We start from the raw sequence: 14,810 nt of genomic DNA, 5'->3' as shown, positions 1-14,810 counted from the left end.
AAACAAGCTTGGTTGACTGGCAGATGGGGCAGAAGAAGGTGCCGAAGAAGGACTCTCCCCACGGTGCTGCATCCTGGAGACAGCCAGGAGAGGCACGTGCCATCTCTAAGTATCCAGAGCAGCTCAGAGCAGCATCTCTCCAAGAATGTGGCCCCCTAGTGGATCATGGTAGTGGCAAGACAACAGTAACAATAATGATATTGTAACAGTTGTAGCAAATGAGTGGTTGTTACCTGCTGGGCATTGTTTTCAGTATTTCTCCCCTCCCCTTAACTGAAAAAGATGGCCTTTATTTTTTAAGAGCAATTTTCTGTGCATAGCCTCCCCATTATCAGCACCCCCATCGGATGGTACAGTCAGTGATTCTGCGCTGACGCATCATAATCACCAGAGCTCGGAGTGTATGTCAGGGCTCACCCTGGGTGCTGCACAGTCTTCGGGTTGTAACAAAAGCATAGTGACATGTATCCGTCACTGTAATATACAGAATGTTTTCACTGCCCTAAGCCCTTTAGCACTGTTTTTAATCTTCCCACCAGAACTTGATGTAGGCGTTTTTATCCCCTCTTCCTGTAGAAAGTCGTGGGGGTCTGGAAAGGGCACGTGACCTGCTCAAGCTCACCTTGCTCATGAGGACTGGAGCCTGCTTAAATGGCAACAAGTACACACAGACTCTTCAGGCAGTGGGCCTGCCTCGGGCACAATGCTTTCTCACCTTGTGAGGATTAGGCAGACTAGAGCCAGCTATGAGAGCCCCCAAGAACCATATGGGGATATGCTTTGTCCTGCAGTCATCACAGGTGAAGCTATTGGAAGCTGGCTTGTATTTAAGTAGCTGCTCCTCCTTTTACATGACAGTAAAACTAATGAATGATGGGAAATTTCCAAGATAACCAAATGCTTATCTTTTCCTTGTTGTGTGTGTGTGTGTGTGTGTGTACGGGTGTGTGTGTGTGTGTGTGTATCCTATTCATAGTACCCTGTTCATCTGGAATTTCAATTAGCTGCTATTTCCCCGACATATTCCATCATGTTTGGCAAACCAGACTTTCTTGGCTGGCCATTTCCAAAACTACAAATGACAACAGATTTGCAGAGGATGTATGGGGTCCCTGCTGAGCATGCATGTGCTGTACTTTCTGTCTTGGGAAAGCTGTGTGGCCACAGGGAGCTATACCTGAGAGGCTTTAAGAAATTTAAACAGTGAAACAATATTACAGATCATCCGGGCACTTTGAAAACTCATAAACAGGAATTCAGGGTGTTCTTTTTTCCTCCTTGAAAATGGAAATATTTTTATCTGCTTGACCCCATTGTTATGCTTTTAAACTGTGTTTACTGAAATTTTTTCTGCTAAAGAAAGTTTTGAAACGGAAGTTGGAAAAATCTCTTCTGAATACAGCTGAAACATCAAATCCAACACAATGCATTCGGACTCAAAAGATGTTGACAGTGGTGTCTCCAAATGTTTTTCCATTTTCCTAAAACAGAGCAAATGGTAAGAAATAAATACCATGTGTGATGTTGGAGACACTGACTTGGAGTTTCAACCCCTTACATTTTTTAAGGATTTGAAATTCTTTTCAGGAATCAATTAAAAATAACTCATAATTCAACAGAAGGACAATTTAGGGCTTCCAGGTATAGATGTTCCAATTTCCAGCATTTTATTGCTGCTCTCAGTATTTTTGTGATGACAGTTCTCTCTTCATAGAGAACAAGCTTAAAGTTAGAAAAATCAAACACCCATTAGGAAAGCAGATTTACTCTCCTATTAATTGATACGGAGATGGAAAGCTACCATCACCCAGACAGGAGCCCCGCGCATCCCCTGCAGACATTCTCAGGGGCCAGAGCCTGGGTCAGCAACTGCCCACTCGGCCCAAGCCGAAGTTGTCTGTCTTTTAAGAGCGGAGGCTTGAATTTTCAGTGGGAGGGATGCGCTGCTCTAGGGACACCGCTCGGTAACAGCTGCACACAAATCTTAGGATGTGCGGTACTGTCTTCCCACTTGATTTTATTTTTTTTTAAGTGAGCAACCTTGAAAGTTGAACTCACTACTCTGTTCCAGCTTCTCTTTGCTCTGCTGGACAGGAGGTAAGGTAGCATGCCAGTTTAGTAACTAGAAAATGATTCTTAGAGAGAATGGAGACTGCAGCTGCTGTGTGTTAAATACAGAGAAGGAGCCTTTGAGGACCAACTGCACAATTGCATCCTTCTAGAGACTGGAAGCAACCCAGGTGGGAGTGGGGAAGGCCCGCGCTGATAGAATCTGTTGAAATATGACCCGTGGTTTTAACTTTAAATAAGCATTCCCGTCCTAAGAGAAGCCCCCTCTAATATCTCCTGCAGCTTTGATTTTGGAACACGTCACATTCCTCATTAAAGCAATCACTGTTAAAACATAAAGCAACACAGGATTTATTTCTTCATTAAACTGATGATCCGTATATGAAGCCAATTAACATTATGAGTCTGGTGAACATCAAGTGTAAAGAGGTTAGAGAAAATTAAAAGCAGTCACCTTGGTCTTTAGATAAAGAAAGTACACTTTTAGGTTGTAAATTATCAGAGTGTCCAAGCGGGACAGATCGGTGAATTTGGTTAATTGGAAAATACATTTTACCGCACAGGAATTAAGAAAAAATAACCTTTTCGTTACCGAAGCTCTTTTTTAGAGGGGAAGGAAATGGTAGCAATATGTGTTAGTCACCTCTTGCCGGTCCCGGCCCGGAGGGTCGGAGACAATCCGAGGGAAAAAAGAGCCGTCACCAAAGTTTGCTGTAGCCTTTCCTTTCCGTGATTGCTTGGTTGGCTATTCGCTGTTTTGCCAAGAGGAACGAGCCGGGCCTCGAGGCTGGGGGAGAGGAACTTCGGGGAAACGAGGCCGAGGGTCCCGCTGGCTCTGAGCCCCGCTCTGGGTGAGTGTTTTGCAGGAGCCCGGCCAAGTGTCCCAGCGGGGAGACAGCCAGGCTCGGGTGCGGGACGCTGGGAAGGCCGGGACTAGACGGAGAGCGGCAGTGGGACGCTTCCCGGCTGGCGCCGCGGGCCAGAAGCTGGGCGTTGGGCTGAGGAACGGAGAGTTCGGCCCCTGCTGCGAGCACTGAGCGAGCGTCCCAAGTAACTTTCTCGTTTGGGACAAGAAGAGGATTGGGATCGGCTCCCAACACCCAGAATCTGGCGGGTGCATCCCGCCGCCGCGGAGCACAGGGCCGCAGAGGGGACCTTGTGACTGGTCGCTTCCCTTAGCATCCCGGTAGAAACAGGTGCCGCTGTCCAGGGTTCTGACCACAGGAGGCTCGGGGAGCGCCCTGCCTGCAGACCCAGGACAAGCCCGTCCAGTGCCCAGGACATCTCTGGGCCTTGACAGGAAACTGCTTCGGCCGATGTCAGGAATGGGGACCTGAGACGGGCTTGGACTTCGTTGGTTTTGGGGGCCAACGCGGCGCTGGGCACCTAGTTCCTACGGTTCCTACACAGATACTCAGGTGCTCCTTGGAGCATCTTGTGGAGCCAGCCCAGATGTTTTCCTCACCTCGTTTCTCAGGCACTCAGCTCCGAAACGCGCAGGGTGCTTGCAGGAGGCCGCCTAGGGTAAGTAGGAGTTTGAGGGGGCTTTTGGAAGACCCAGGCACCCAAGGGGGAGACTCCGACTCTCGAAAAGAACTCCAGAGAGCGCGGGTGCTCTGAGGTGTACAGAGAGAGAGCGCGCTGAGCTTCCTGGCCTGGGCTGAAACAGGGTCGGTTCTCAGGGCTCTAGCCCTTTCCGGATGGAGTGGAAATGGCTCCCTCACTACCCCGCCAGCCCAGCTTGCTATTGCGCCCGCCGCCCAGACCTGCAGGCATGCTCCCTGCTGGCGGGTCGCCTGGACTCCTGGAGTCGGTGGCCCTGGCGAAGCTGGCGCCTCGGGCTCTCTCCGCTCAGAATCCAGCCAGCGTTTCCAGTGGTTTCTTCCTTGAGATGAGGTCGGCTTTCTGCGCCTGGGTGGGCTGAGCCCAGGAGGGGCCGCTGAAGTGTAGCGGCCCCGATTTGTCTCTGCGGAAGCGGTCCTGCCTCTTCCTCCGGGCGGTTTTCAGAGGGCCATCCACGGGTGGTCCAGGGCCCTCAATATGCCCTCCAGCTCGATGCGCCTTCCTTGGGGGTGGGTGTCCACGCGTGGGCCCCCAGGCCTTTTGTTTCCCACTCACTGTGTCTTTAAGATCAAGGCTGGATCCCAGGCGATGCAGGGACCCGACCTACTGCCTCGCCAGGGATCCTGAACGCAGCATTAGAATGTTTATAAAATATTCAATTTATGCAGTCTGTCCAAGAAGCCATCGTCCCAAAATAAAATCAGCAGTCTAGACGGAACACAGACACCAGAACTTATCAACAGTTGTCTGACTAGCATCTTCTGATGCATCTTGAGTGGGTCATAATACCAACTTTATTTTCAGTGGTGCATAAATTAATTACACGCATTTAATAACCAAAATATCATTATATTCCCCCTTTAATATCATAAAGGCTTTCCGCCAGGGAAGCACTTAATAGTGCAGGGGGCCGTAACGGGCTATTATCCTAGCGTAATGCTATTACAGAACCAATTATGCGCCATTAGACTTGCTTTTTTTGCAGTTTATGTGATTTGATCCAATCCTGCGCCCCTGACTTGAAAATTTCAGCCCGGTACTTTAGAGTTTAATTTTCACCCAGGCAGAGGGAAGGGCGGTCTCTCTCCGCTGAGTGTCTGCCTCGGATGCATTTTAAAAGTAATTGCGAAGGGTCCCAGCGCATATCATTTGCATGGAGAAGCGAACATAAATTCAGGGACCCCTTGCTGAGAACAAAATCAAACTTTCCTTTTGTACGGTCGCTTGGAAAGGGAAGCCGTGTGCAAAGAGTCCCCCCAAAACCCATCCGGTGGCGACAATTAGCAGCTCTTTGTCAATTCGCAGCCCGGGAGTCACCAGGCCTCTGACAAGGGGAGCCTAAAGTCAAGCTCCTGCGGAGAAAAAAGGTTTGAGGCAGAGGGAAGTCGGGGTGGGGGTGGGGTGGAGTGGTCAGAGAATAATGCCTTTTGGGGGCGGTGGTAGTGGTGATTGTTTCAACCTTCTAAAAGAAAAGAGGAAAGGCATTCCTGATGTTTGCTAAGAAATGACGGATTTTTTTTTTTTTTTTTTTTTTTACACCACGTGGGCCATTTGTAAGGCCCAGTAGACCTATCCAAGTTACTCGCTGTAGACAGCGCTGGAAATAATCAGATTAAGGCCAATTATGCGTGAGATTATAAAGGCGAGTGCTGAGCGGCGGCGCGCGCTGTAGACAGACAGCAAGACATCTGGCCACTTCCCGAGTCACTTTTGTGGTCCTGCGGGCGCCAGCCGCGCGGAGCCCCGCCCGCTGCCAGTCGAGCCCGGCGAACGGACCAGAGGCGGTCGCGCTCCGGCCTTCCTCTCCCGCCGCCCGCCGAGGTACGCGCGGCTCCCCACCCACACACCGAGCCCGCTGCGGCCGGCCTTGGGGCTGCCTTCCCGGCGGGGGCTGCCTTTGGCGCCGATGCCCTGGCGCGCTCGCCGACTCGGCTGAGGTGGCTTGGGAGCAGGGATTGCGGTGGGGACCCCTGAGAGCCGGGAACCAGACTGCGTAGGCTCGGTGTTGGGGCCGAGGCTGGGGGACGTCTGTCCGGGTGGCGGACCCGAACGGAAGGGCTGTCCACTGGGTCCCCGGCTTGCGACGGCACTCCACCTCCCCTCCCGTCCCCATAGTGGGCTGAAGGCGTTGGGAGGGGTTTCCAGGAAGGGGGCGCCCAGTGCGCTCCCGGGCCGGTGGGGGCTAAGGCAGAGGAGACTTAGACTCATCGCTGTTTGCTCTGCAGCCGGGCCAGATCGCCGCGTACGCGTGCCTCGGCGGTCCTGCGGTCACCCTCCCGAGTCCTGGCCGTGCAGTCGATCGGGCCGTCGGCAATGTTTTATTTCCATTGTCCACCACAGCTAGAGGGTGAGTAAGCGCCGAGCCGAAGCTGCTCCAAAAGGCCGGTGCCCGCCAGAAAGGGCCCAAGCGGCAGCTGGGGCTGGTTAGGTTAGGTCCCGGCTCGGAGAGGGGCGCGGCCACCGGCAGTTGGGTAGAGGCCCCCTAGACCCCTCCCCACATCCCGCTCCAGCCTTCCGCCCCCGTGGCCACCTGCCTCCTACCTCCCCCATCCCTGCCTGGGCTGGTCGGCCCCAGGCAATGTGCCCTGCCAGGACAGGATCCTCCTAGCACAGATGTTGGTGTCACGCCTCTAATCGAGACTCCCCTGCCCAGGGGGCTGCATCAATCTTTCATGGTGGACTAGGTGGCCTGCATGGCCCTGGGCCGGAAAGGAGCAGGAACCACCCTCTGCCAGGCTGCTCTCATTCCCTGCCCAAGGCAGTCTTGCTCAGGGTCCTCACAGTCTGCTCCAGGACAATGTGGCCCTCAGGAGTCCGGTGGCCTTGCCCACCAAGTGCCCTGGTATGGCTCCTCCTCTGTGACTCACTGATTTTCTGACCCCCAATGCTAACCACTTCCCACTCCCACGGGCATCCCATGGCCAGGGTTTGGGTCTTTGAGGGTCTCCAGTTCTTAGAATCAATTTCCCTTCAGGATCCTTGACATGGTCCCTGCAGTAGGTTGTTAGGTGGGGATAAGTTGGTGAGAAGGGGAGAGCTTGGATCGCTGGTCTTGAGGACTCCTCAGGGGTGGGCCCTCCACAAACAGATTACTAATGCCTCAGGCAAATGCAAAGCCACATACTCTGGCCCTTTAACAACGCCTTCCTCAGACCAGTGGTCTCAGCCTTGGACGTATATAACTGGGAGCAATACCAAGACTTGTTTTTGGCAACCTACTCCTCTGATTTATTTGGGGGTGGGGGAAGTGAGTGAATTTTGGAGGTAAAGAAATCAAAGGCATGGGGCAGGGCAAAAGGTAGTGAGACAGTGGAGAACCTGAAATATCAGAGCATGCTCCTTCACCTTGCCTTGGTTACCTAGAGCAGTAGCTGGCTTCAGCTGGGCCATACACAAGGGATTTCAGAAAGTTTGCTTTGTTTTTTCCATAGAAGCTGTTAAGAGTTCACTAAGATTTTCTAAAGCAGGCTAAGGAAGACCAGTGTTCAAGCCCTGCCAGCTTGATCAGCATTCCTAAGAAGGGAAGGACAGACACGTGACTGCATTTTACCTTTTACTCCCAAAGACCCAAGCTGATGGGCTTTATAAAGGTCTGAGCGGTTCATACCCTGACCTAGGACTGCAGGGAGAGCCTCTGCTTTTGCAGCAGACACACTGTTTCTGCATATCTCGGGTTTGGACTGATCGGCATTTGGCAGCTCACCTCTCCAGCTGACGTGGGATGGTTGAGGTCTGGGCATTTAGCGCACGGTGGGCGCCAGGGTGGCTGAAGGCGAAAATCAGCCTGCAGAGTGGGTTGCAGAAGTCACTTGGGGAGAGCCTGGGCCAGCCTGTCGTGGCCCCAGAGCACTGAGCTTCTGCTACCCTCAGCTCAGCTCACCTTTCTTTCCTGCATCTGGGCACATCACACCTCGACGGTGATTCTGATTTCTGTGACCAGAAGGAAAGGAGATGGGATTTTAAGAACTTTTTTATTCCTTTGCAGATGTGTTTCAAAGCCAGCCTTACAGAACGGGGCGTTTTATTTTAGTTCAGTCTTGCTGGGGAGGAGGTGACTGCTGCAGATGGAAAGGCTGAGGACAACTCTTGGGAATCGGACATCTGGTTACTGCCTACCGGCGTTTTAACTTTATTAATCCAGAAAGTCATACAGGAGAAAGCCAGCATGGCTCACAATCTCACTTCTCAGCTAACTTTGCTGAAATTAAATTAAAAAGTACCACATCTCCCTGCTCAGAAAATTCCAATAGAACAGAAACTTGTGCACTGAAAAGTGAGATCCTCCTTCTCTTTCTCTTTTTCTAAAGATACTCCCAATTGTTGATTTCTTGGGATTCATTCAAGAAAAATATGTTTTTACCTGCATTTACCCTCATTTATGTATTTTTTCCTGTATACGTTATGCCTTCTTTGTGCTGAGATCATACTGCCACATCATTCAGTGTTTGGTTTTTCCTCTTCATAATACAGATTTTGGTGATTTTCCTGTGTTAATGTATGCAGATCTACCGGCTTATTTTAAACAGCTGTGTAGTATTCCGTTTTATGTCGCACAGAAAATGTCTACAGTTGGGCACTTTGGTTGTTTCCATTTTTTCCTGTTATCATGTTACCAGGAACAATATTCTCTCTCTATTTTGGCACACTTTTAAAGTATATTTATAGACTAAATACCTGCATATACATTTAAAATTTTGGGCAGATATTGTCAAATTATCCTCTAATAAGTCTTCACCTATTCGTGCTCCTACAAATGGTGAAGAGTGTGTAAAATGCATTATGCTTTTATCTACACTGGTTATAATTGTGCATCTTATTTTTTTTTTTGCAAAAATGTTTTGTTTAATTATTTAAAGTTTTAAATTTTCATAATATTGTCAACCATTCTATTTATTTTTAAGTAAAAAACATGTTCTCATATTTTCTTCTTTTCTATTAGGTTGTCAATCTTTGTTCTTATTAATTTGATCAACTGTCAGCCTTTTTTAGGATCCAGTATGACATAAAGGGTTTCATTTAAAGATAGTATATGTATACTTTGTGATACAACTTGGGACACGCAAGCAGAAATTTGTGAGGCTGATTGTGATTGGAGAGTCTTAGAGGTTACACTTCATCCTCACCAGTCAGGTGCTTTATTTTAAAAGGAGACAATTTGGTTTCTCACAAAATAATGGGAATAAGACTGTTTAAAGTCTGTCTCTGAAGTTTCCAATGAGCTAGAGAAAAATATTTTGAGAATTTCAAGGAAGAAAGCAATTTGGATGAGACAATGGAGGGAGAAGTCTTCACCAGAGAGTGGAGGTCTTGTGGCATAGGATGAGGGGAGTAGCGTAATGAGTAGGAGGGACTTCTTTTAATACATAGAATTTTAAAGAGCCCAAAGGACCTTGCTACTTTGGCCTGAGGTCCTTCAGAGGGATAATGCCTGGGCAGTGTGACTTGTCAGCTCCTAATGCCGAGCATGCAGTGATTCTGAGACCGGAGCCCGTGGCAGGTACAGCATTCATTGGCTAATGGAAACTTGCTCATTTGTTTTGTTAAGAAGTCTTTGTGGACGTCAAGTAAATGACGCACATTTGGAAAATGATCTGAATGCACGTTTGGGGCCAAACTCTATTCCGGCTTAATACGAGCTTTGGAGGCTGCCAGGGAGGACTGTGGAAAGAGTGCCTTTCTTTTCAGAGAGTCAGGAGCGGTGGGTCTTTTATGAGCCTGGCCAGAGGCTGGGGTGCCCTTTGAGAATGGTTCTGTCGAAGTCTGCTTGGAATTCAGGACAGTCACTATTAGCGCAGATTTCTTGTTAATTGACATCTATGTAACAGATCCACTGTGGCGCCGATGAGCTGTGACCAACGGTATTAATATTCATTTATAAACTTCTTACTTGCTCATGCCTTGAAGTTCTAGGAGAGGAGTGCTGGGGAAATCTCTTGGAAATTTCTTTCTTCTCCCTTTCCCAGCGTTTAATCCTTATTGTTTATAGAAACAAGGAAAAGTAAAGTAACAGGTGAGCAAAAGGGAAACTTTGAGGCTTCTATTAAAGGATCAGAAGTAGAAGGGCTGAGCTGAAGGTGCAGAGGTGCAGCTGGAGCCAGAAGGCTGGTGAAGGCTCCATCTCAAGTCAGTGGCCCTTCCTGACTCAGAGGGCCCAGAATTTCTCGAGAGGACTTGGCTGTCTGGGGGAGTAAGGTTGCCATCACACTATGAAACAGGCATAGTTGAGCTTAAAGTCAGAAATTACTGGGACAGAAGGAGAGAGAGCGCGCACGAGAGAGTGGAAAAGAGGGAACCTTAACAACAGGAGCAGAGAAAAACACTTTTAGCCAGACGAGGTTCTGTCTGGAGGGGACGGGCCACGGTCTCCCAGTGAGGGTGCCTAGCAGGGGCTCTGCGTGAGGACTGTGGGGGTGGGGCTGTGTTCAGACTGACTCAGTTTGCTCACCGCAGGCACCGCACCCTTTGGGAACCACTCTACCGGAGATTTCGACGATGGATTTCTGCGGAGAAAACAGCGCCGTAACCGGACCACGTTCACTCTTCAGCAGGTGATGACGTTCCCCTTCCGAGAGCCAGCCACTTCCTGCCTCCAAAAAACTCAGAATTTGAGCAGCTCTTTGTCTTTTAAAATAAGGCTGCCGACTAATTATGTTAAACCGGATCTTTCTGCTTTCTTGAACAATCTGTGTGCCGAGGAATCTGTTTGGAGAGAGGGCAGAGGACAGTGACCTTGTTGTGATCCCAGGTAGTAAACGAAGAGACAGTGATGCTGGTGCCCATTTGGGTCAGGCTGATAATCTTGGGGACGTGTTCACATCAGCGATGTAGCAATATCATTTTAACCTCAAAATAACCTTCTGAGGAAGGCAGGTCAGGTATTCTCACCCCTAGCAGATAGATGAGAAAGCCCAAGAGGTTGAGGGAATTATAGACAGTATTGTTGTCTATCGGTGGGAGGACTACAGCTGAAGCTTTGACATTGTGTTTCCAGGGCCCTTAAACCTGTCATTCCCCCAGAGCATCCTGGAGCAGAAAGCTTGGGCGGCTTCCGTGGAACTGACGCAGCGAGGGCTTGTGCAAGTTGCCTCTATTCTTCCAAGCCCTATGGTGAAAGCCACGTGGGCTGCACTTTAAATGTAAAGGCACATACATTTTAGCGCCTCTCTGCTTCTACCTCTTGGCATAGCCCTGAGGTTGTTAGTGAGTCTTCGCTCATAAGTCATCGTGGTTGAAATTTTAATTCTGTGGGATCTTTTCAAAGAGCTCTTTTCTTCCTCTTCCTCCCCTATTTGATCTGTGGAATGACTTCCTCACCACTCACAGAAAATCTGAAATAAGCATCTGTTTCCTCTCACCTAGCCACAACCTCTCACCAGTAAATATTTTTTCCTTTTACCAGCTAGAAGCTCTGGAGGCAGTCTTTGCCCAAACACACTATCCCGATGTCTTTACCAGAGAAGAGCTAGCAATGAAAATCAACCTCACAGAAGCCAGAGTGCAGGTAAACCTTCTTTTTAATTATTTAACTCTCTAATATTAAAACTGGCAAACTTTTTTTTTTTGACATCATGACTGCAGAGTGCACATTTGGCCAAAGAAAGCAAATGAAGACTATCTGTCATTTTCATGATGCACTTTAATAACATCAACATAATGTGGAATATTAGATTAGGTTGATTAATCGGTCATTCATAATTAACTAGTGATAATGTTCTACACTAATTTGTCCGCGTCTCTAAGGTACTAAATTACATCAATGCACATCCATTTCCTTGCTTTGGAAAAAAAAAAAAAAGAGCTGAGATGCTATTCTCAAAGCAGTTCTGACTGCTCTGGGGTAAGGCCGGTCAATTGCAGAGAACTATGTTTTCATATGGGAACAGGGTAGGATCTGCTTTCCAGAAATTGCATCATGTCCAACTTTTCTCCAGTGTGTGGACTGTTTCAGAGAAGTGGATGTGAAGAACATGGGCAATTTAAAAATCTTTAAATGGCAGCATCGAAGGGCTGCCTCTGAGCCTGGTGCGGCCCGCGGTGACCGCCTCTAAGCAGGATTTCTTTTTAGAAGCTCCATGGTGATTACATTGGAGTGTACAAGCCCGTCGAGCCCAGCAGACGTGCCCGAATGCACGAGGAAGAGATTCGCAGCGCCGCCTCTCCAGGAGAGCTATTCTTTGAGCACAATTATATATTCATTTTATTTATGGGATTTCCTCCATGCTGTTTCTGTTCTTCTTTATGTAGGGGCTTGGGGTTAAGACTATGCAAAGATCTAATTGTAAGAAATATAATAGTTTGCTTTCGGTTCCCCTGGGTCACGTTAGCATCTCTTAAAAACCAATGGCTGAAGAGAGATAATGGAATTCTGAGCAGTAAATTGGGGGTTGTAAACAAATTATTTCCCCTATAATCAGATTATGTGATCCTGATTATTAAATCTGAACATGAATCATTGGTCATATGCGGGCAAATTAAACTGATTATTATTTGGAAATGAAAATCTCCTTTGGCCAGGATGCTGTTTATCCTTTCTCTTTTTAATGCCAGCTTGCCAATAGCTGCCTAAAGACTGAACTGCAAATTGAGATAAATGACACAATTATTGAGCATTCAGAAGTGGAAGATCATAAGTTCTCCCTGAAAGGTGCAAGGGTGAGATAGGGGTGGTGACAATTAAAGCCGGGGATTGTTGTTCGGGCTATTGTTGGCTGTTATGCAAACAGACAATGGTTGTGAAGCATTTGTTTAGTGAGCCCCGTGTGGGGACATGGCTTTGCTGGCGGGAAGGGAGATGTGTTTACATTTATACCCCTTGCTCATTCAAATATGATTAATGTTCTATAAAGCAGGGTCTTAATCGAAGCTGATGTTGTCAAACAATAACTAAATAGGGAAATAAACGACTCCATCATGCTCTTTCCTCAGAAGCAGGCGAACTGTCAGTGCAAAGTCATTAAAATATGATAATGAAAAATAGCTCAATTAAATGTTGTTATAGCTGTGACCTTCATTCAATTAAGACGCCAGAAAGTGTCTGCATTTTGCTTTGCATTTAACTGCCCTAAATTTAGAATATAGATAAAATCATTATTCAATGGTTGCTGATATGTGCAATTAAAAACCAACTAGATTAAAAAGAAAGAAACCCAGTTAAGGAGAATGAAAATTTGGAGGTGCGGTGAGCCTCAACTCCCAGGCTCTCTCCTGGGCCAGTCTGTCCACAGGAGGAGGAGAGGATGCCCAGGGGAACAGGAGGTCTAGCCAAGGCTTTTTTTTTTTTTTTTTTAAACCAGGACTAATCTACCAGGAAAGATGGGAAAGAGGTTTAGCTGCATAGAGTTAAGAACAGCAGGATTTCCCTGACCTCTGGGGACACCTTGGGCCCTGGTCTGCCTGGCTGCCCTGAGGCTGTCCTACAAAGTCTTAGTTCCCAGGGCTTAAAGAACTTCATACCCGCCTCTAAGAAGGCGCTCAGAGGAGGAGAATCATAAGCTGCCTCCTAACCTCAAGATGGTGCAGATAATAACACCAGCCCATGTTCACTGCGTGATTAATTGCTCCGTGAAGGCACTGCGCTTCGTATTCCATGCGTCTCTGTTCATTTTCCTAACAATGCTTATGTGGCGGGGGGGGGGGGGGGGGGGGCGCTATGGGACACTATTATTACGCCCAAACAATTTGGATCATGGTCCCCAGCTAAGCCACTGGGCTTTAAATTGTGGGTTCGCCACATAACACTCGAATCATCTTGGACAAGTTAGACACTTTGTGTTTAGTTTTCTTATCTGTAGAATGGGGCTGGAAGAGCTGCCTGCCTGAAAAGATTGCAGTGGCTTCTGAACCAGATTCACTGGGCTCCAGGATTCTAAGCTGGAGCCGACTCGAGTCAGGGTTCCTACTGGGTGCACTTGTCATGATGTGATGGTGTGTCAGGGTTAAATCACATGCGTGAGTCCAGACACACTCAGGCCACACCTGCTGGGAGAGAGAATGAGTATTTTGCATGAAGAAACCACAGGGCAGTGTTTTACGAACTGCTTTGATGATGAACCCCCCCTACTCCCCATAGGAAACACATTTCCCATCAGATAAATGGACTTGCATACACTGAGAATTTCCACAAGAGGGTACATTCCCCCTTCCTCTGGGCAGTGCATTGGGATGTGATACTCATTTAAAAATGCCTTCCCTGGTGGTCTAGTGGTTAACACTTTGCCTTCCAATGCAAGGGAATGTGAATTTGATCCCTGGTCAGGAAGCTAAGATCCCAGATGCCTCATGGCCAAAAAACCAAAAGATAAACAGAAGCAATATTATGACAAATCAATAGAGACTTTAAAAATGGTCCACATTAAACATAAAATCTTAACAAGGCCTGTCCCATTTCCTACACTGACTTTCTGGCCCACCTGTGGGTCTGAAGCTGCAATTCAGGGAGCCTCGCTTTGCTAGGTCTCTGGAGAGGGGAGGCTGTGCTCCCACACGCCTGCTGTTAGGCGCCTATGGGCCCAGGCATGGGGACCAGGCATTTGGGTTTAGGTTCTGGCTGCTCCCTTCTGTCTGATTTTTCTGCCTTCTCCGGGTGTGTGTGTTTCCTTCATGGACTCAGGTTTGGTTCCAGAACCGAAGGGCCAAATGGAGGAAAACGGAGAGAGGGGCCTCTGACCAGGAGCCGGGAGCCAAAGAGCCCATGGCAGAGGTGACGCCCCCGCCCGTGAGAAACCTCAACTCCCCGCCCCCGGGGGACCAGGCCCGGAGCAAGAAGGAGGCCCTGGAGGCCCAGCAGAGGTGAGGCCGGCTGGACCCGGGCCTGGGGGGCGGGGGCCAGGGGGAACGCCGGGTTGAGAACTCACCCTGTGATTTTCTTTCCCTGCCAGCCTGGGGCGCACTGTGGGTCCCACAGGGCCGTTCTTCCCCTCGTGCTTGCCGGGGACCCTCCTGAATACAGCCACCTACGCCCAGGCCCTGTCACATGTCGCCTCCCTGAAAGGTGAGCCTGGGCTCCGCTGGCCTGCACCCCCTCCCCGGGGATCGCGGAGCTTGTTCTTGGTCTGGCCCATCCTTGCACCTGGGGCAGGCACAGCTCCGTTTCTCCTCTCAGGCTTTTGCCAGGGCTGCAAACAGCATCCGCTTGCACGCGTGCTGTCTTGCTTTCTAGATGTCTTGAGGATACAGGT

At 48.8% G+C, this 14,810-nt stretch overlaps 1 protein-coding gene across 1 annotated transcript in view; it reads left to right on the top strand.

The window, feature by feature from the left end:
• The first annotated feature begins 5,946 nt into the window (after positions 1 to 5,946).
• Positions 5,947 to 14,810, top strand: part of DRGX (dorsal root ganglia homeobox) — a 31,314-nt gene continuing 22,450 nt past the window's right edge. The window contains exons 1-5 of the mRNA XM_069572546.1: positions 5,947 to 5,980; positions 10,084 to 10,181; positions 11,033 to 11,134; positions 14,243 to 14,421; positions 14,511 to 14,623. Of these exons, the coding sequence (XP_069428647.1) occupies positions 5,947 to 5,980; positions 10,084 to 10,181; positions 11,033 to 11,134; positions 14,243 to 14,421; positions 14,511 to 14,623 (526 nt within the window). The remainder of the gene's footprint in view (positions 5,981 to 10,083; positions 10,182 to 11,032; positions 11,135 to 14,242; positions 14,422 to 14,510; positions 14,624 to 14,810) is intronic.

Source organism: Ovis canadensis, chromosome 25 (genome assembly GCF_042477335.2).
Source record: "Ovis canadensis isolate MfBH-ARS-UI-01 breed Bighorn chromosome 25, ARS-UI_OviCan_v2, whole genome shotgun sequence".
Classification (NCBI taxonomy): Eukaryota; Metazoa; Chordata; class Mammalia; order Artiodactyla; family Bovidae; genus Ovis; species Ovis canadensis.
The sequence above is the reverse complement of the archived record's forward strand: the minus strand, read 5'-3'. Positions and strand labels throughout refer to the sequence as shown.